At 36.7% G+C, this 19,270-nt stretch overlaps 2 protein-coding genes across 4 annotated transcripts in view; one reads left to right on the top strand and one right to left on the bottom strand.

The window, feature by feature from the left end:
- Positions 1-979: 979 nt before the first annotated feature.
- manbal (mannosidase beta like) lies at positions 980-3,270 on the top strand. The gene is made up of 3 exons (XM_039692935.2): positions 980-1,139; positions 1,338-1,494; positions 2,840-3,270. The coding sequence occupies exons 1-3, from the start codon at positions 1,000-1,002 to the stop codon at positions 2,951-2,953; spliced, it is 411 nt and encodes a 136-aa protein (XP_039548869.2). The 5' UTR covers positions 980-999; the 3' UTR covers positions 2,954-3,270.
- nfatc2b (nuclear factor of activated T cells 2b) overlaps positions 3,186-19,270 on the bottom strand; it is a 21,676-nt gene continuing 5,591 nt past the window's right edge. For 2 of the 3 annotated variants that reach the window (XM_089134513.1, XM_039692934.2), the window contains 10 exons: positions 17,013-17,155; positions 15,652-16,531; positions 14,345-14,513; positions 13,647-13,849; positions 12,277-12,449; positions 12,037-12,177; positions 8,093-8,148; positions 7,879-8,011; positions 6,549-7,079; positions 3,186-4,094 (listed from right to left, as the gene is read on the bottom strand). In XM_089134513.1, the coding sequence (XP_088990639.1) occupies positions 4,048-4,094; positions 6,549-7,079; positions 7,879-8,011; positions 8,093-8,148; positions 12,037-12,177; positions 12,277-12,449; positions 13,647-13,849; positions 14,345-14,513; positions 15,652-16,531; positions 17,013-17,115 (2,436 nt within the window). In that variant the 5' untranslated portion in view covers positions 17,116-17,155 and the 3' untranslated portion in view covers positions 3,186-4,047. Of the gene's footprint in view, positions 4,095-6,474; positions 7,080-7,878; positions 8,012-8,092; positions 8,149-12,036; positions 12,178-12,276; positions 12,450-13,646; positions 13,850-14,344; positions 14,514-15,651; positions 16,532-17,012; positions 17,352-19,270 lie in introns of those variants that run through there. The other variant, XR_005625789.2, reaches the window with a different exon arrangement.

Genomic DNA, 19,270 nt, shown 5'->3' with positions numbered 1-19,270 from the left:
TTTTCTGAAGCATGTCGATTTTCTTGCAGTTTTTAAAGTCTTAAAATGTCTTAATTTTTTTTTACCATATTAAGGCTTATAGGTCAAATATTAAACAATTTAATTAATGGGGTCTTAATTACAACAATAAACGTTTGCATGTTATTTCAGCCATATTGAGGTCTAGAGAGTAAGCCATTTTACCTGGCCCACTTTAGCTGGAATAAAGTCCTGCTCGGATGTATTACAGTGGCTGCTTTCTGTCTAAGCAAAAGAAAGATTAAAGTATAATTTCTGCAACAATGTGTTTAATTACCCACCAAATTGGTATCAAAAATGAAGATTATGCACTGTGGAAAATATTTAGACCTACCTTGCTTAATTTGAAATGTCCTAAATACATGGAAGTGCTAAAAAATATTCAATAAATGTCATAGAAAGGATAAAATTTTACTTTCTAACACACGTTGAGACATTGTTACAACTTTATTTTTTTATTTAATGTTCAAATAATGTTTTGGCAGATAGAACCTTATAATTCTAAGCGAAAAGTGTTTGTTTGTTTGTTTTTTTAATTAGAAGATTCTATCTGCATTTGACCCATTCCAAAAATCCCCATTTACAAATTTGAGAGGATTTTGATATTGTATGTTTAGAATACATTTAGGGTCCGTGTTATTTTCATGTTTAAATGAAACTTGTTCCCCATATAAATGTTCCTATATGTAATGCAAAAACTTTGAAGCTCAATATCTAACCTTATAATTCCAAGGGGACGAGTTGGTGACTCTGATTGGTCAAGCGAAAAGTATCAGCTACCACGTGACATAGCCCGTCCACTTCAGATGTGCTGCTCTGATCAATAATACGCCTGAATAATGGCACCGATTAACGTAAAATAATAATTTTGAATTTCAATAATGTAGAATTAAAATATAAGGTGTATTATTAAAAGATTCTGCTGCTGCATCTGTGTGTGTGAGATGTGTCCTCCTGTGCAGCAGGAGGCAGTAACGCGCAATGAAGACAGAAACTCAAACGCATTCGAGACAAAGCACTGGATGTGTTCATCTTAAATCTCACAACAATCACAGGATTCTGCCGTTTTATCAATTCCCAATTTTCCATAACACAGCAAAGGTTACGATTTATATCAACAGGTAAGTTAAACGGTTTGTTTTGTGTGTGTTTGATTTGTAGATGTATGATATTTTAACGCTGCACTCCCGTAACGATACGTGTTAGTTCTGCACTGCCTAATTTGTTTGAAGACGTAACGTTACTATGGTAATATTACCATGCCCGATGTTCTTGTGAGTGAGTGTGTTTGTGAATAACGCGTGTTTATCCTCCGGCAGCATCATCATGTCTGCAGATCTGGATCTGTCTCCTCCGGAGGTTCCCGAACCCACTTTCTTCGAGAGTCTCTTGCGTTATGGATTATTTCTAGGAGCCATTTTTCAACTCATCTGCATTTTAGCTGTAATTATACCCACATCCAAGAGCCACGAACAGGTGCGGACAACTTGTAATATTACAGTTTTGATGTGATGTCTGACATCGGTTAAAATCTTCATTATAAAATTGATAGTTTTAGTTCCGGTCATTTTTGATTCTGATTGGTTGAACCGAGTTCGAAGGCGTTGTAAATTTTTTTATTTATTTATTTATTTATTTTTTTTAAGGCGTTGTAAATTACCCAACAAACTTACACCAGTGCCGAAATGATGACGTCACTTTGTAGGACAACTCGGAGGATAGCGGCGCATGGGTTCCCTCGATCGAAAAGGCGAAGCATTGCATTTTCCCCACAGACTTTTGGAAAAACAAGATCTGTTTTCAACAAAGACTTGTGACCCTAACACGTTTTGTTTATCAAGATAATCTTTACTAGTTAATCCAAAATTTATACATTTTGAAGCCTATAAAGTTAAAAAAAAAAATCACAAGCAGGTTATAACTGGTGTGTTTTATGTCAGATCAAAACGTGAAAATATTTAGAGGCTTTGTTAAAGGATAAGTTCACTTTTAAAAAATAATTTTGCTGATAATTTACTCACCCCCATGTCATCCAAGATGTCCATGTCTTTCTTTCTTCAGTCGAAAAGAAATTAAGGTTTTTGATGAAAACATTCCAGGATTTTCTCCATATAATGGACTTCAATGGGGTCCAAACGGTTCAAGGTCCAAATGAGAGTTTCAGTGCAGCTTTAAACGACTCCAGACGATGAATAAGGGTCTTATCTAGCGAAACGATCGATCATTTCAAAAATAAATAAAAAAGTTTAAGTTTTATAAGCTCAAATGCTCACCTTGCTCTGTTCTGTGATGCGCGTTCGTGACTCTCCTGTTCGAACTCGTTCATCAAAACGAACAAATCTTTTTCCGAGTCATTTGGTTCATTCAACGAATGAAACGGAGGAATTGACAGATAAACGTTTATGTACAATTCACTTTAATCCTCTGGGCTTCTTCGTAAATGGATAAGGATAACCATCCAAATATATTTTTGTTCTATAACATTTTCTGATTATTATTTAGATTTTTTAAGATACTTTGCATTAATCATAATTTTTATGAGCTATTTTTTCCATTGGAATTAATACATATTTTATTTTGTATTTATTAATCTTCTCACAAGTTTGTTATTTAGATTTATGTGTAGATATAAAATAATTATTGTAACAATAAAATTACTTTTTAAACTACAGGCAAAACTTGTAAAGCAGAACAATTGACTTAATGAAGTAATGACTTATCAACTGGGGAAGTATGGTGATCTGTATTCATGAAAATGTTCAGGTCTAGTGTCTTGCCATAAGGGGTTTGAAAACTCAAATTTTGTATTTGATAATTGCAGGCGGAGCCGTCAGAGCCGGTGGACACTCGCAGCGCGGAGCAGAACCGCAAGCCGAAGGGGCCCGTTCCACAAATCCGACAGAAACTGAAAAAGGAGAGCAAGAAGAAGAGATAGAGTGTGTGTGTGTATGTGTATAGACTGCCTGACTGAGTGAATAAAAATGAGGGAAACATTAAAGGTGCAGCAGGAACCTCAGCTGTGGATCTGATCAGCTCACGGATGATGGATTGACTTACAGCAGCGTTAGAGGATGTGGATGCAACGAGATATTGTGTAGTTCAGACATTATTACATCTGATTTCAGTTCGGATATTGCCACGTACTTCAAAACAGTGTTTTTTTCCCCCACACATTATATATGTATCAGTGTTTTTGGATAATCTTTAGTGTTATTTTAAGTACCTTCATCTGAATAAACTGATTGTCGGTTCTGCTCGTTTCTTTCTGTGGTGATAATTGTTTAATAATAGTTTAAATGGCACACAAGTTATTTAGAAATTAATTTTAATAACATATTTTATAGATTATATACATTTTCTAAAATGTTGTATTCCCAAATATACATAATGTTTTGAAAATAAAAACGGATTGCTCATAATTGGATTACGGTATAATGCTATTTAATATTTATATAATACCTTACTACTAGATTTATGTTTGTAATCTGGATAATTAAATTTCTTTAATGAGTGATAATCATCACGATCAAGAGATGCTTGGTACTTAAAAGGGGTTAATAAATGGTCAGTAATTTAAGAATTTTTTGTACTTGATAACTAACTTTTTTCTTAAGGACATTTTCATGAATCCACCCCTGATTGGAGCTCTTGGAGCATAAATATAAAACGGATTTGCATTTCCAATAAGAAAAGCATTCATAATGCTTACAAAATTGCAAATAATGATCTGCCAGATTAGTTTGAATTTTGCTTTGTTTTAACAAATAAAAGTAACAACCAAAGCAACATTTTATTTAAAATGCACATTCATAAATATGTCGCACAAGGTTGCTCTTTGATTAAAAACATGATTTGAGAAAATAGGCATTATATATAAACAAAAATAAAACACACTGATATTATGTCTAAGGTAATCTTACTGAAATCATCTTTTTTGTGTACAAATCTTAGATATGAAAAGCAAGCAATTTAAATAGATATCAATGCCAAGACGTCTTCGCCGGCCTGGATGGAGATCCGTCTTCCACATTAGAGCTTATTTTTATGAACAAGGTCCCTTCTTATCACAGCATTCACTGCAAGGAAAAATAAAAGCATCATGAGTGCGTGCTGTTTGATTGATTGTGCGTTACTATTATATCATTAATGAAGTGATCAAACATCTAACACTAAGGATTAAACATCAGTTTGTGCTCCTGTGTGTGTTGGGGAGAATTTTCTGTTAGTTAACTTTAGTGATGCGCCATTCTGCCGGCTTTTATCAAGACATTTTCTTTAGAGACGCGAATGAATGCAAGGTCGCGGGACACTGCAGTCTGCGCGTCACTGTAACTGACCGTCCACTAGATGGCAGCACCGAGTTTAACCTCATCACTTTATCCGGCTGTGCGCTTCCTGTTGTTTTGCTGAGGCAAGTTAGTGGGCTAAAAATGGAAAGTTTTCAGTCTAAAATTAGATTAGGGACACAAGGGGTAGCGTTTACAGGTATAATCAGCTTGAAATAGAAGCTAAAGCGTTGGTGGGATCCTTTGTAACACCTACAACATCCACCGCAAATACAAATTACATCCGCGGTGCGATTTTAAAATCTGGCTCAAAACATCAACTGTACCCGGCTTTACGTGAATAAACAACACGATTCAAGTGTATTTACGAGTGCTTTTGTGATTGAATGCTATACTAAAGATCAATAGTGTCCTGTTTGTCCCTGTATGTGTGTTTTAGGTCTGCTAGGAGCTCAATATTTAACAGAACCTGAGGCACTGACCCATATAGTGACGGCTGATAAGAGTGGCATACATTAGTGGCCTCTGAAATAAACTACTGAATATCTGCTATCAACACACAACAACAGTGACATGCCATATCAAATCCTAGATTTAAATTAAAGTTAAAAAGCGAAATAGTTCCAGTGTGACTTAGTGTGAGGTAAGAAAGTCTATAACTAAAAAAATATATATACATAAATAATTGAAAAGGAAGGTGTTGCTATTCAAACAAGTAAAAAAGTGTTTAAAAAAACTCATTTCAAAAGACAAAGGTACAAGAATGTGTATTAAACAGCGTTAATGAGAGAAAGAACTACAGTTCCATGAAGCATTGCAAAAGACACATTTAAAACATTGGATAAATAATAAACTAGTGTTGTATATAGCCTATACATACAGTACCAGTCAAAAGTTTGGAAACATCACTATTTTTAGTCTCTCTGCTCATCAAGCTTGCATTTATTTGATGAAAAATACCAAAAAAAATAAATAATAATTTTGTGAAATATTATTACAATTTAAAATAGGCTAATTAGGCTATCTTTAAACTTTAAAATATATTTTATTTCTGTGATGCAAAGCTGAATTTTCAGCACCATTCTGTTTTGAATAAATGCTGTTCTTTTTAACTTTGTATTCATCAAAGAATCTCAGGTTCCCAAAAATATATTAAGCTGCACAATTGTTTCCAACATTGATAATAAATCAGCAGATTGGAGTAATGGCTGGTGAAAATTCAGTGATACATCACAGAAATAAAATATATTTTCAAGTAGCCTATATTAAAATTACGGAGGCGTATTGCATTCACTTGAAGAAAAAAAAAAAAAATTTATTCAGTTTTTCTGAATTTTAATGAGTTAATTTTTCATGAGAAAAAAAATTTGCTCTGTTTTTCTGAATTAATTTTTCATGAGAAATTTTTTTTTGCTCTGTTTTTCTGAATTAACGAGTTAATTTTTCATGAGAAAATTTTTTTTGCTCTGTTTTTCTGAATTAATGAGTTAATTTTTCATGAGAAAAAAAAAGTTTTTGCTTTGTTTTTCTGAATTAATGAGTTAATTTTTCATGAGAAATTTTTTTTTTTGCTGTTTTTCTGAATTAATGAGTTAATTTTTCGTGAGAAAAAAAGTTTTCCATGAAAAATTAACTCGTTAATTCAGAAAAACAGAGTAGATTTTTTTTCTCATGAAAAATTAACTCATTAATTCAGAAAAACAGAGCAAAATATTTTTTTTTTTCTCATGAAAAATTAACTCGTTAATTCAGAAAAACAGAGTAGATTTTTTTTCTTCAAGTGAATGCAATACACCTCCGTATAAAATAGATCAAATTTAAATTGGAATAATATTTCACGACATTACTGTTTATTCATCAAATAAATACAGGCTTGATGAACAGAACAGATTTCTTTCAAAAACAAATTAATGATGTAATGATTCAAACTTTAGACCAGTACTGTATATCTGTATATAATATGCATATTAGTTTGAGAGCGACTCTGTCATTCACAGCGCTTCATGGGAGTGGATGAACACTAAATTGCCTTTTTCAGGTCTGAGATTGGAGGAGATGTGTCTGCAGAATAGTTTCTCACCAGGATTTGAGCTTATTTAAAAAGATAAGCAAATAGCAAGTAAACAAGTTAATTACGCAGTACTTTCCAGGCTTTAATCTAAAGTGTTACCTGATATCTGGTGTCTGAATCACTTTTGGTTGGACTGTAAAAACTGATTGATCAGAGTAATGATGCCCACAAACCATCATCCAGATAGGCCTGATCCAGGTTCTCCTGCTTGACGGTGACTCTGACAGGACTGGCGTTCCTCTGGTGCTGTACGGGCAGGTACGTCTGCTGATGGCTTCGGGCCGGCGGGGACCTCCCTGTGGTGGGGGACGCCCTCGAGACATACGCCTTCTGATGGGCCCCGGCGGAGCACAACTCGGAGACATCAAGGGTAGGAAATAAGGAGGCTGCCGTCTGCATGCTGTCACCTGCTATGGTGTACGTGTAGGCGTTGGGCACAAACGTGGACCCCATACATGAAGCATGACCCGGGGAGCCAGAGAGAAATCCTGGTATCTGGTAGCGAATGGATGCGTGCTCGAGGTGGTGTTGTGGGACACCGGGATACATGCCAGATTGAGGTCGCTGGTACGGCGAGCCGGTGGGCATCATGCAACCGTCTGGACGATGACAGGAGGGAGGAGAAACGCCCATGATGGGACGCACAGGACAGCCTAACTGTGTGTACTGGTATTCTTCAACCGGCTCCGCTTTAATCTGTGGCACTGCAGAGGAAATCCAAAACATTTGGATCAGTTTTAGTAGTTCACTTTTGAAAAAACTTTTGCTGATAATTTACTCACCCCCATGTCATCCCTTCTTCAGTTGAAAAGAAATTAAGGTTAATTATTTTTTCCATATAATGGACTTCAATGGGGTCCAAACGGTTCAAGGTCCAAATGAGAGTTTCAGTGCAGCTTCAAAGGGCTTTAAACGACACCAGATGATGAATAAGGGTCTTATCAAGCGAAACGAGCGCTCATTTAAAAGATAAATAACAAAGTTTAAGTTTTGTAAGCTCAAATGCTCGTCTTGCTCTGTTCTGTGATGCACGTTCGTGACTCTACATTTCGAACTCGTTCATCAAAATGAAGGAATCTTTTTCCGAGTCATTTGGTTGATTCAACGAACGAAATGACTCTTAATTAATTTTGATGAACAGGAGAGTCATGAACGCGTATCACAGAACAGAGCAAGGCGAGCATTTGAGCTTATAAATCTTCAACTTTTTTATTTATTTTTTAAATGAGCGCTCGTTTCGCTAGATAAGACCCTTATTCATCGTCTGGTGTCGTTTAAAGCCCTTTGAAGCTGCACTGAAACTCTCATTTGTTCTTGAACCGTTTGGTCCCCATTAAAGTCCATTATATGGAGAAAATCCTGGAATGTTTTCATCAAAAACCTTAATTTCTTTACGACTGAAGAAAGAAAGACATGGACATCTTGGATGACATGGGGGTGAGTAAATGATCTATCTACTCCTTTAACTGGATTATTTGAGGGTAAAGGAACCGACGGCCGCACCTGAGAGGGGTGTGTAGGTGAAGTTTTGAGGCTGGCTGCATTTCTTCTTCCCGTTCAACACGTGAAAGCTGACTCTGACCGGGTGGTAGATGTTGGGGTCCCGATATGGAGGGATTTCCAAGAACAGCAGGTTCTGATAGGAACACAACTTACATTAACCTTTTAAACACCATTATTGAAGAGCGTTGTGTATTATTTTAGCTTGAATGCTTACAGACGTGCTTTTGTCTCTGTAAACTTGCGCCTCCGCCTCCCATATCTGTAAGTCAACTAAGACAATAAAACAGGCATTTGAATATAGAAAAAACATGCATGGAACCATAAATATTTGAAACATCATATTATTATCTTAAAAAGGGTGTTTTTACACTAGTTACACTAATTATTTTGAAAGAAATTAACACTTTTATTTAGCAAGAATGCATCAAATTGGTCGAAGGTGACAGTAAAGACATTTATAATGTTACAAAAGAAATGTTCCATTGCTTTGAATGCTTTGGAATATATATTCAAGTTTGGTCTTGTTTTAAAGAAACAAGCAGATTACTGAAAAAAATGAAAGTATGAAAAAGTTATGGAAGCTTAAATCAAATATACTATACTATATATTTTTTTATTTGATATAAAATATATATTTTACAAAATAGTTTTTACTCTAAAATTACTATAAAATCAAAGCCATAAATCTAACCAAGTTATGTTCCAAATTTGAAGCAGATATCACAAAAATGGAGATTTTATTTAGGCGTAGTACCAAAAATAGCCACCGGGTGCCATTGAATTTAATTGTATACATTCTGCCTAAACAAATTAATACATTTCTGTCCAAATATCAATTCTGTCACAAAATTAAGAACCTTGAGACTCAGACCTTTCCGACAATATGTGTTTTGTCAAGATTAGAAAAGGTCATGAAATATAATGATGCCCAAAAGGGGCGGAGCCTGATAAAATAATTTAGAGTACCGTTTCTATGGTAACGCAACGGTTTTCACAGGATGAATTCTGAGTTTGTAAGCTTTCAAATGATACCTAATTTATGATAACTACTAAAATATGTGATATAATAAAAAGGCGATAAAAAAGATAATATATTTTAGAGGATAATATATATTATAATTTTTTAGAGGATAATATTATACTTTTTTATTGAAAAATACTAGATTATATGTTTTATTATGAACTTTTAGGATGAAAACCCAAAGTTTTGATTATTAAAGGTGTGTGCGTCAACTTTTTGTGACAAAAGTCCTCTATACGGACAGGTGACAGGTAAGGGGTTAAATTGCAATAATATTTCACAATATTAATGAGCATAAGGGACTTATTTTTTTAAACTCAGAACTAATTTACATCCGTTTACCTACACACACCCTTTACTGTTCAAAGCCACAACAAATAGCTGGTCTGTGACTTCTACATAAGCAACAGAGAGAAAGTTTCATGCATAGTGGATGAAACTCCCACTCTCCTGCAGTGTGACTTCTGCTCTGCAACTATCACTTTGAGGACAGGAAAGGAAAGAGACTCTGCTTGTAGATGCTATCTGTGCAGAGCAAACCACATCCTCTCGCTGCACACCTAAATGGAAAGTGCTGCTAAAGTCTGTGCTTGCGTCAGAAAGAGTAGGCCGTCTCGGCTGATATATACTATTGTCCTCATGGTCCTTCTGTGACACTGAGATTTCACTCAGCTGTCACTCAAAATATTCTTGACATTCGGGAACATTTCTGGTGTTTCCCGCAAATCAATTAATTTGATTGAATTTAAATCTTTACTTGGTTTTGCATTTATCAATCGAAGTAATTTCACTTATTTTAATGCATCTTTGTAAAACGTTGGTTTTAAATATATATATATATTAAATATATATATTGGTTTTAAAGATATATATCAAAAATGTTGGCAACACTTTACTTGAAGGGGTGTGCATAAGACTAACATGACACCTTCATATGCATGTTTATGACAACTGTCATTATTTGTCTTTCACTCAATAATGACATTATAATGCAAATATGACGTTGTTTGAGATGTCTTTGTCATGACAACTTGACATTAAATGAAGTTAAACTGTCATATGGTTGGCTTTGACATTGGCTTTCATGAGGCATTATAACTGTGTCATGAATATGTTTCGTGACCTCAACTACAGTGGTACTAATTGAATTTGTCATTAAAATGTTATAATGGCTTCATGACAGCCAATGTCAAAACCAACCAGCTGACAGTTTAATGTAATGTTAACCAATAAAGCTAAATGCTTTCTTAAGTTTGATCATTAATCTGCTGTCATGTTTATGACCGGTTGTGTTGTCTTAGTAATGTCAAGTTGTCATGACAACGACACTGACAGGCTATGATGTATTGGTTTATGTCAAGGTGTCATAACTCAAACAATGTCATATTTGCATTCAAAATGTCATAACTGAGCGAATGACACTTGCATAAACATGCATAAAACTTCCTTCATATTCATAACATGTGTCATGTCATGGTTATGAAGGTGTCATGTTAGTCATCAAAAGTGTTACCAAAATGTTTTACTTGCCTTTATGTAGACTATAAGTTATTAAACTTGCATGCATAATAATTGGAAAAGTATTTCATATGATCTACCAATAAACATAGTTCTAGAATTAACGTTTTGCACAGTGCGTAGGTGTTGGTTGAGGTTTCTGACGTCTTTAAACACTGACAGACAAACTGGCGGTAATATGTGTGTGTTTATGCAAGCTTTGCAAGGCTTATCTTCTTTTTTTTTCACTCGTGTTATTGCAAACATTGGCCAAACCAGACTGCAATCTACCTTCATAGCTTCAGCCTGGACCACCGTTTTTCTCTGCATATGCAAAGCACATCAATACGACTTCAAACAAATCATATGCTAATCTTCCCCACAGATGGCTAATGGTGCCTGGAGAAGTCAAATATTAAAAGAGTACTATGTCGATGGTTGGTGCTGTTAACACGCAAAAGCACAATAATAGTAGTTGAAGGTCTACTTCCACCATTGTAAAGTAGTTATTCATCCATGTAAAATGAGATTAGGATCTCCCCTATTTAAATGTATACCTTCACAGATTCGTTTTCACGGAAACTGCAGACAGTGACGTTCGTGTGTCTTTCGGTCTAGAGTTTAGATGTAGCTGAAAACCTTTTAAATAGCCTATAACACGATTTGGATTTGGACACTTAAAAATGTCTTGTTGCCTCAGATAATAGCCACTTATTCTTAGTCTATCATCTAATGCGATGATGATCAGACATTTTTAAATGTGCCTTAAAGGAGTAGTTCACTTTTAAAAAAAAACTTTTGCTGATAATTTACTCACCCCCATGTCATCCAAGATGTCCATGTCTTTCTTTCTTCAGTTGAAAAGAAATTAAGGTTTTTGATGAAAACATTACACGATTGTTCTCCATATAATGGACTTCAATGGGGACCAAACGGTTCAAGGTCCAAATGAGAGTTTCAGTGCAGCTTCAAATGGCTTTAAACGACACCAGACGATGAATAAGGGTCTTATCTAGCGAAACGAGCGGCCATTTCAAAAATAAATAAAAAAGTTTAAGTTTTATAAGCACAAATGCTCGCCTTGCTCTGTTCTGGGCGAACTCGTTCATCAAAATGAACAAATCCAAAAAAAAAAAAAAATGAACAAATCTTTTTTTGAATCATTTGGTTCATTCAACGAACGAAATGAACGAATTGACTCGAAAAAAGATTTGTTCATTTTGATGAACGAGTTTGAACAGGAGAGTCACAAACACGCATCACAGAACAGAGCAAGGCGAGCATTTGTCCTTATAAAACGTAAACTTTTATATTTATTTTTGAAATGAGCGCTTGTTTCGCTTGATAAGACCCTTATTATTGAACCGTTTGGACCCCATTGAAGTCCATTATATGGAGAAAAATCCTGGAATCTTTTCATCAAAAACCTTAATTTCTTTTCGACTGAAGAAAGAAAGACATGGACATCTTGGATGACACGGGGGTGAGTAAATTATCAGCAAAAGTGAACTAATCCTTTAAGTGTCCGAAATTTTTTTTTGTATAACTCTCTGCTCTCTAAACAGCCACTGAAACACCCATTGGTTAACCAATCAGTAAAAGTGTGACCAACCCTCTCAACGAAGAAGAGTTTCACTCACCATGTGTTTTCTCAAAGAAGATGACTTTGGACTCTGAAGTGAAGTTCTGGCCCCTAAGGCTCATCTGCAGTCCACCCAGAACCGAACAGTGGTCCACGTCCTGACGCTCTACCGCTGGATGCTCATGGGCCGACCTTTGAGCTGTAAAACAACCCATTTGATATTGAAAATATGATGCTTTAGTGCACAAACATGCATGGTTAAAATAATGAGTTTGAAATGGAAAGTTACAATGCGTACAGCACTCGATAGTCTGTGAGGCCACTTGGAGAGAGAGCCACTGGCCCCCGGGTTGAGGAACGTGGACACGGAAGATCATTCTCACTCGGGTGTTTTTCCGTCCCACATCCGTCTCTCCTTTCTTCAGCTCAATGTCGGCATTTCTCAGTTTCAGGATACCAGCACAGTCAACTCTAACATAGACATAGACATAGACTTAGCATGCAAAATTCAAAAAACACTGGATCTTTCATCACGCCCAGTTCATTTTTGTTTTATATTCAAAGAACAGAAACTATCCTAAACTAGATATAGTGGAGGCTATTTGTCAGAATAATATAAGACACTATTGTCTTTTTTAGAGGTGCTTTACAGCAGAATTTGAATTTGTCTCATATTTCATGAAGTTTGCATAATCGATTCTGTTATTTTCCTCTTTATTTCTGTAAAGCTGCCTTAAAGGAGTAGTTCACTTTTAAAAAAAACTTTTGCTGATAATTTACTCACCCCCATGTCATCCAAGACGTCCATGTCTTTCTTTATTCAGTCGAAAAGAAATTAAGGTTTTTGATGAAAACATTACAGGAATTTTCTCCATATAATGGACTTCAATGGGGTCCAAACGGTTCAAGGTCCAAATGAGAGTTTCAGTGCAGCTTCAAAGGGCTTTAAACGACACCAGACGATGAATAAGGGTCTTATCTAACGAAACAATCGCTAATTTAAAAAAATAATAACAAAGTTTAAGTTTTATAAGCACACTTGCTCTTTTCTGTGATTCTCTGGTTCGTTACTCTCCCGTTCGAACTCGTTCATCAAAATGAACGAATCTTTTTTCGAGTCATTTGGTTCATTCAACGAACGAAATGAACGAATTGACTTGGAAAAAGATTCGTTCATTTTGATGAACGAGTTCGAACAGGAGAGTCACACAGAACAGAGCAAGGCGAGCATTTGAGTTTATAAAACTTAAACTTTTTTATTTATTTTTTAAATGAGCGATCATTTAGCTAGATAAGACCCTTATTCATAGTCTGGTGTCGTTTAAAGCACTTTGAAGCTGCACTAAAACTCTCATTTGGACCATGAACCGTTTGGACTCCAGGAGAAAAATCCTGGAATGTTTTCATCAAAAACCTTAATTTCTTTTCGACTGAAGAAAGAAAGACGTGGACATCTTGAATGACATGGGGGTGAGTAAATTATCAGCAAAAGTTTTTTTTAAAGTGACCTACTCCTTTAAAACACTCTGTATTGCATAAATCGCTTTAGGTGAGTTGACATGACCTGAAGGACACTAGCATTTGCAGAATTGTATATTTGACTCTGAGACAATTTCCACATGTGACAACTAGCCCCGGTATTTTTACTTGCTATCACTATCTTCTTACACAACTCTCATGTTCTCCTTGGGTTCCAGTGGCAACTCCAGGATTTTGGTTCCGCTCAACATTCGTTCCTGACTGTTGGTGGTGACGGTCTTGCCGGTGATGCGGTGGACCTGGTAGAACGCGTGCGGTCTGAGGTTCCTGTCGTCAGCCGTGCCGATGAAGATCTGTAGAGCCAGCGGCTCCGTCCCGGTGTACCCTCGCAACTGAAACGGTTTATAAACCACAGTTAAATATAAAAAGATACAATATTCCTGTAACCAAATGTTTGCTTTAAATCTGCTGATGTTTAGTGTATGCATGAACACTTTTTGTCTTCATTTTCAAAAGCAATGATGCCAATACTCTGTGAGATATGCATACAAGCTGTGTAGATGATATGACATGTTGGCGCAGCGGCAGCTAATTTCCCTAAACGTGGACACCGTACTTCACACGTTAACAGGGAAACAATGTCACCACAATCATTGCATTATGTCTATCTGCCCCCCCCCCCCCCCCTCGATTCATTCGTGTCACATCCATCTCAGTTTCAAGTCTTTAAATCACTCACACAACCGTTTGTGCACATTTTCACACGCAGCGATTCTCAAGAATTCACATCCCTCCCCACGCGTCCTTATAAGAAACAAACAAAAACAACCTTTCCGCCCTCCCACGGCTTCGCTTCTTCTAAATGCACAGCTCTGTCCTCATTTTACCTGAACCACAGGATGGCCTCCGGCAGACGCTTTGACGGCGCCTCGGCTGCCCTCGGTCTCGTAGTGGGCCCTGTGATGTTGTCTGGGTTGAACCTCTATCCTGAGCTCATACTGTTCACTGCTGCTGGGAAGAGGCCAGTCCATCGCAGGCAACGCAGCCACTGGCATACTGGGAGATGAGATACCGTTTAGTCAATCACACATCACTTATTTACAAAGATCTAGGAATAAAAATCAATGCGGGCCAGGACTGTTAATCTATGGACTATTCTGGTCAACTTTCTTTGTCTTAAATGTTTCTTCCAAACTATATTAGAAGAAATTAAAACAGACACGATGATAAACTAGTCATGCAGTGAGAGTATGAATATGGATGACAGCTCGGCTCCGTTAATATTTTGAGAATATGATTAGAAATGCTTGAGTTAATATTGAGATTGCTGACTGATAGTACAAGATCTGAGATTCTAGAAGAGACACGTGTAAAACCGAGGCCTCAAAATTTGAGAAACCAAAAGTTTAGATAATTTACTCACACCCATGTCATCCAAGATGTCCATGTCTTTCTTTCTTCAGTCGAAATGAAATTAAGGTTTTTGATGAAAACATCACAGGATTTTTCTCCATATAATGGACTTCAATGGGAACCAAATGCTCGCCTTGCTCTGTTCTGTGATGCGCGTTCGTGACTCTCCTGTTGAAACTCGTTCATCAAAATGAACAAATCTTTTTTCGTGTCATTTGGTTCATTCGATGAACGAAATGAATGAACTGACTTGGAAAAAGATTCATTCATTTTGATGAACGGGTTCGAACAGGAGAGTCACGAACGCTCATTACAGACGACCATTTGTGCTCATAAAACTTAAACTTTGTTATTTATTTTTGAAATGAGCGCTCGTTTCGCTTGATAAGACCCTGGAATCGTTTAAAGCCCTTTGAACAGTTTGCAGTTTGCACTGAAACTCTCATTTGGACCTTGAACCGTTTGGACCCCATTGAAGTCCATTATATGGAGAAAAATCCTGGAATGTTTTCATCAAAAACCTTAATTTCTTTTCGACTGAAGAAAGAAATACATGGACATCTTAGATGACATGGGGGTGAGTAAATTATCAGCAAAAGTGTTTTTTAAAAGTGAACTACTCCTTTAATATCATTGCTGCCAGGAGAAATAACATATATATTGGGAAATCTCACTTCCGGTTATAATCAGTTGGTTGTGTTTTTCCTCATTTACCTGCTACATGAATAAACGCAAGACCGTTGCTTTGTCACTGACAGATTATTGATTGGTTATTTCATACCTACAAACCCCTGCGAGAGCCTGACTGGACCAGTTGGCCGGCATGAAATAGCACGATTCCATAGCGAATTCTTTCTTCACTTCCGTCATGGTTGGGAACAGGCTTGCCTGGCTTTCCGTGTAGACAGAATACTCTAGGTTAGGTCTGACGATCTTAGTAGGGATCGGTTTAGTCAAGTTGCTGAGGTTGTTCAAGGAATCCTCCAAGCTGGCCAGTGGATAGAACTCGGTGGGCTCGTCTCGGACATAATGGAGGTTTTGAGTCTGAACATAGGTGCGTTTCCCCTGCGGAGATGCTGAGCGAGAGCGTGGAGAGGATGAGCGGCGGTCCAGGACGGTGTCTTCTGTGATGCTGGTGCGAGGAGACGTGTTGGGAGAACCTGAGGCTTGGATGGCCTGCATCATCGGGCAAAGATCGGCTTCAGTCACTCCGACCAGACTTCCTTCACCAGCTCCGGGAGAGATGCATGGAGAGTACGTTCCTGGAGAATAGCCATCTGAATGCCAGCTAGTAGAGGAGGTGCTACTAGCCGGACTGAGGCATTGGTTCTCCCTGTAGGGCATGTCGTACCCTGGAACTGTGAGCATGGGCCGATTGATGTTCACGGGGTTGGTGGGTGCATGGTCATGGTGGTGCAGGTCAGGGCAGGTGATCTCAATTCTCGGGCGGTTGCCTTGCATGGCTCCAGCTTGGGCGGCAAACAAAGAGGAGTGCTCGAGAGACTGTCTGATATCAGATTGCTCGTAAGTGAGAAGGTCATCGGTGGGGAAATGATTGGAAAGCTGGGACATGGACTCTTCACCGTAAAGTGAAGGGTCTTGATGAATGCAATGGGAAGTTTGATTGCTGCCATGGTTGGAGGGGACGCCAGAGTCATCAGCTACAAAAGACAAACAAACGGAAAAACACATTATTAGTCATTTCACCATGTGCTAAGCTGTGTGTATATACATTATAACCGACTGAATATTTAGAATGGATATTTCCTGTAAACTAACAAGGCTCTTCTTTACTAATACTTGACAAAACAGTTTAGCTGCCTCAACGTTTCCACTACATCTTTGGTTTCACATAATGTGTGTAACCCACTTTTGAATTTGAAACCAATGCATCTTCTACTCCAACTCAAAACGGAAATGCAAAATGTTACAATAATATTATGATTGACGGTAATATTTTATTCGTCGTATCATAGTATGTGGTAAACATACAGCATGATAAACTGGATCATATTACTATTTTTGTAAGATAAATGACACTTATTTGCTTTGTATACAATTAAAATAAGTAGGCCAAGTTAACTATGGGAGGAAAGGTCTAAATAAAACTATGATTAAGAATTAGCGATGATATTCACTAACCTTGGTCATCTTGAGGTAAGTCTCCGCCAGGTTGATTGTACAAGAAAAGTAATGGAAAGTCCAGTTCTTCTTGACCGTCGATATTTTCGTATAAATTACTCATTGGATAAGTTTTCAAACCAACGCCCCCTAAAGAAAAGTTTCTGAAAAAGTAAAAAAAAGAAAACGAAAAGATCGCAATTGATCAATTCCACGATAGTTCCCGTGAAATAAAAACGGTTATAGCGACAGTTACGCTAGTTTCTAAGGCAACGGAACGAACTGTCAGTCAGTCAGCCGCGCTCGCGCTCTACTGATGATTCGATTGCGTGTGAGAGCGCGAGAGATGCTGGGCAGCTTCCTGTTAGAAAAGAAACTCCCTCAGAAACCTCTGCGACCGAAACTAAGTCTAAGAATAAACCAAAAATAAAGCTTATGCGATTTATTTGGGCAGAATGTTATAGAAAATGGTTATTAGAGATGGAGAACAGTCTAATAAGTGCAAATAAATTAAATAATGAGTTGTGCATCGTAAAGAAAAACGTATTTTGACTCGGTTATGCTTTCATTGGGCTACAAGAACGAATGTATGTATCGTTTGATTTAGCCTTTATAATTTAGGTTAACCTGAATACAGGTTTTCAGGTAAAGTCTATTGGAATAAATCTGTTATCCTGAGATCTATTCTCTGCCAGACTCTTAAAGGCGCCGCACGGATATTTTTAGAATGGCAGATGCAAATGAAGTCTTTGTTTTTGTTTTTGTTTTTTGTTTTTGTTTTTTTACAGTGATTCATTCCTGCCGTTTACAACTGTCCATCCTCATGCCACCTCATGGGTTCTTTAGCAACAACAATGGCTCCATCTACTGGACTGCCTTTTAAAAGGGTATTTTTCATCAAAATGAGTGCTTAATATGGCATTTCATATATAGGCACACCGCATCTAGAACACATCCCACTGCACTGCATGAGAAAGACACTTTTTGCATTTCTTTGAGTTTCTCAGAGACTGTTTGTATTGGAAAGCCAAAATGTCCAAATGTAATACATCTCTTAGCCACACACACACACACACACACACACTAATGCAACATGTTATTATACTTATAAACAAAGTCAAATGTTGCAATTGACCCCATAAGGAGAGGGTTGCACGTAATGAAGACATAGCCTACATAATTTTCAAATGTATTTATTTTAAGTTAACTTTTCACTAAGCTAATTTTGCTGTATAAAGACAAAGACTAGGGGGAAACATGGTCAAGTAACAAGCAGGCCTAAGGGTATTGGTAAATTCTTACAATATATTTGTACAAAATCAACACACTGAAGTGTAATAATAGACTGCCCCTGTGAAAGCTGACTGAACTGTGTGTTTAAGTGAATGTTGGAATTTATTCTTGCAAGGTCATGTGGAAAATGTCAAAGTCTTTTGTTTTGTCTCAGACGTCAGTGCCCTGCCTTTATGCTTCACTATATTTGTTGTTAACATCAGAATAGAGGGACACCCATATTTGTTTGTGGCATACTGAAAACACAGAACAGATCAATCATCGCCTTGTCAGATTTTTACTTAAAAAACATAAAACTGTTTACTTAAAAAACATAAAATTGTTTACTTAAAAAACATAAAATTGATATGTTTTTACTTTTCTTAAATCAAATTATAATTTTGTTTGTTAGGTTTTACATCAATGTTTCGATAAGGGACAGTTGCAAAATTTGATTAATTATTATTCGATTCTATTGTTAAATTGAATTAATATTGCTTGTAATCTGTTGCCACAATTTTTTTGATTAGATAAAGCGCATTCATTTTTACAGTGATAGTTTTGTGACACTCTGGTTTTGCCATTAAAATTATGTGACTTTACATGCTTCAAGCAAACAGTTTAGTATGACAAAAAAAAATAATAATCTGATTTTAATTTTTTATTTATTTATTTTTTTAAACTTGGTGACCATTTATCCAGCGGAGTTGGGTGCGGTTCTTATCCCTCTTTTAATATTTGATAACACATTTGTGAATGCATCATCATCCTGCACATGCTAAACTTGAATCTAAATATGTTACAGTTTAAAAGTAAATGTACATTGCTCTTAAAGGGGGCATCTTCCCCCATGTTGCCATATGCATTTTATAATAGGTTGTTAATCTGTTGATTTTGCTGTGTCATCCGCCATGTTAACTGTTCAATAAGTGTTACTGCCAGGGGTGTTACTGGTTCCCAAGTGTTTAACACCGACAAAAGAGCATACCACACATAATTTGACACAT

Source organism: Pimephales promelas, chromosome 8 (assembly GCF_988280905.1).
Source record: "Pimephales promelas chromosome 8, fPimPro1.hap1.1, whole genome shotgun sequence".
Lineage (NCBI taxonomy): Eukaryota > Metazoa > Chordata > Actinopteri > Cypriniformes > Leuciscidae > Pimephales > Pimephales promelas.
Note: the sequence above shows the minus strand (reverse complement) of the source record. Positions and strands in the feature narration are given on the sequence as shown.

Coding starts and splice junctions, on each gene's coding strand:
- manbal (XM_039692935.2), top strand. CDS start 1,000: ATGAAGACAGAAACTCAAACGCATTCGAGACAAAGCACTGGATGTGTT. Junction 1,140..1,337: donor GTTACGATTTATATCAACAG/GTAAGTTAAACG, acceptor ATCCTCCGGCAG/CATCATCATGTCTGCAGATC. Junction 1,495..2,839: donor CATCCAAGAGCCACGAACAG/GTGCGGACAACT, acceptor TGATAATTGCAG/GCGGAGCCGTCAGAGCCGGT.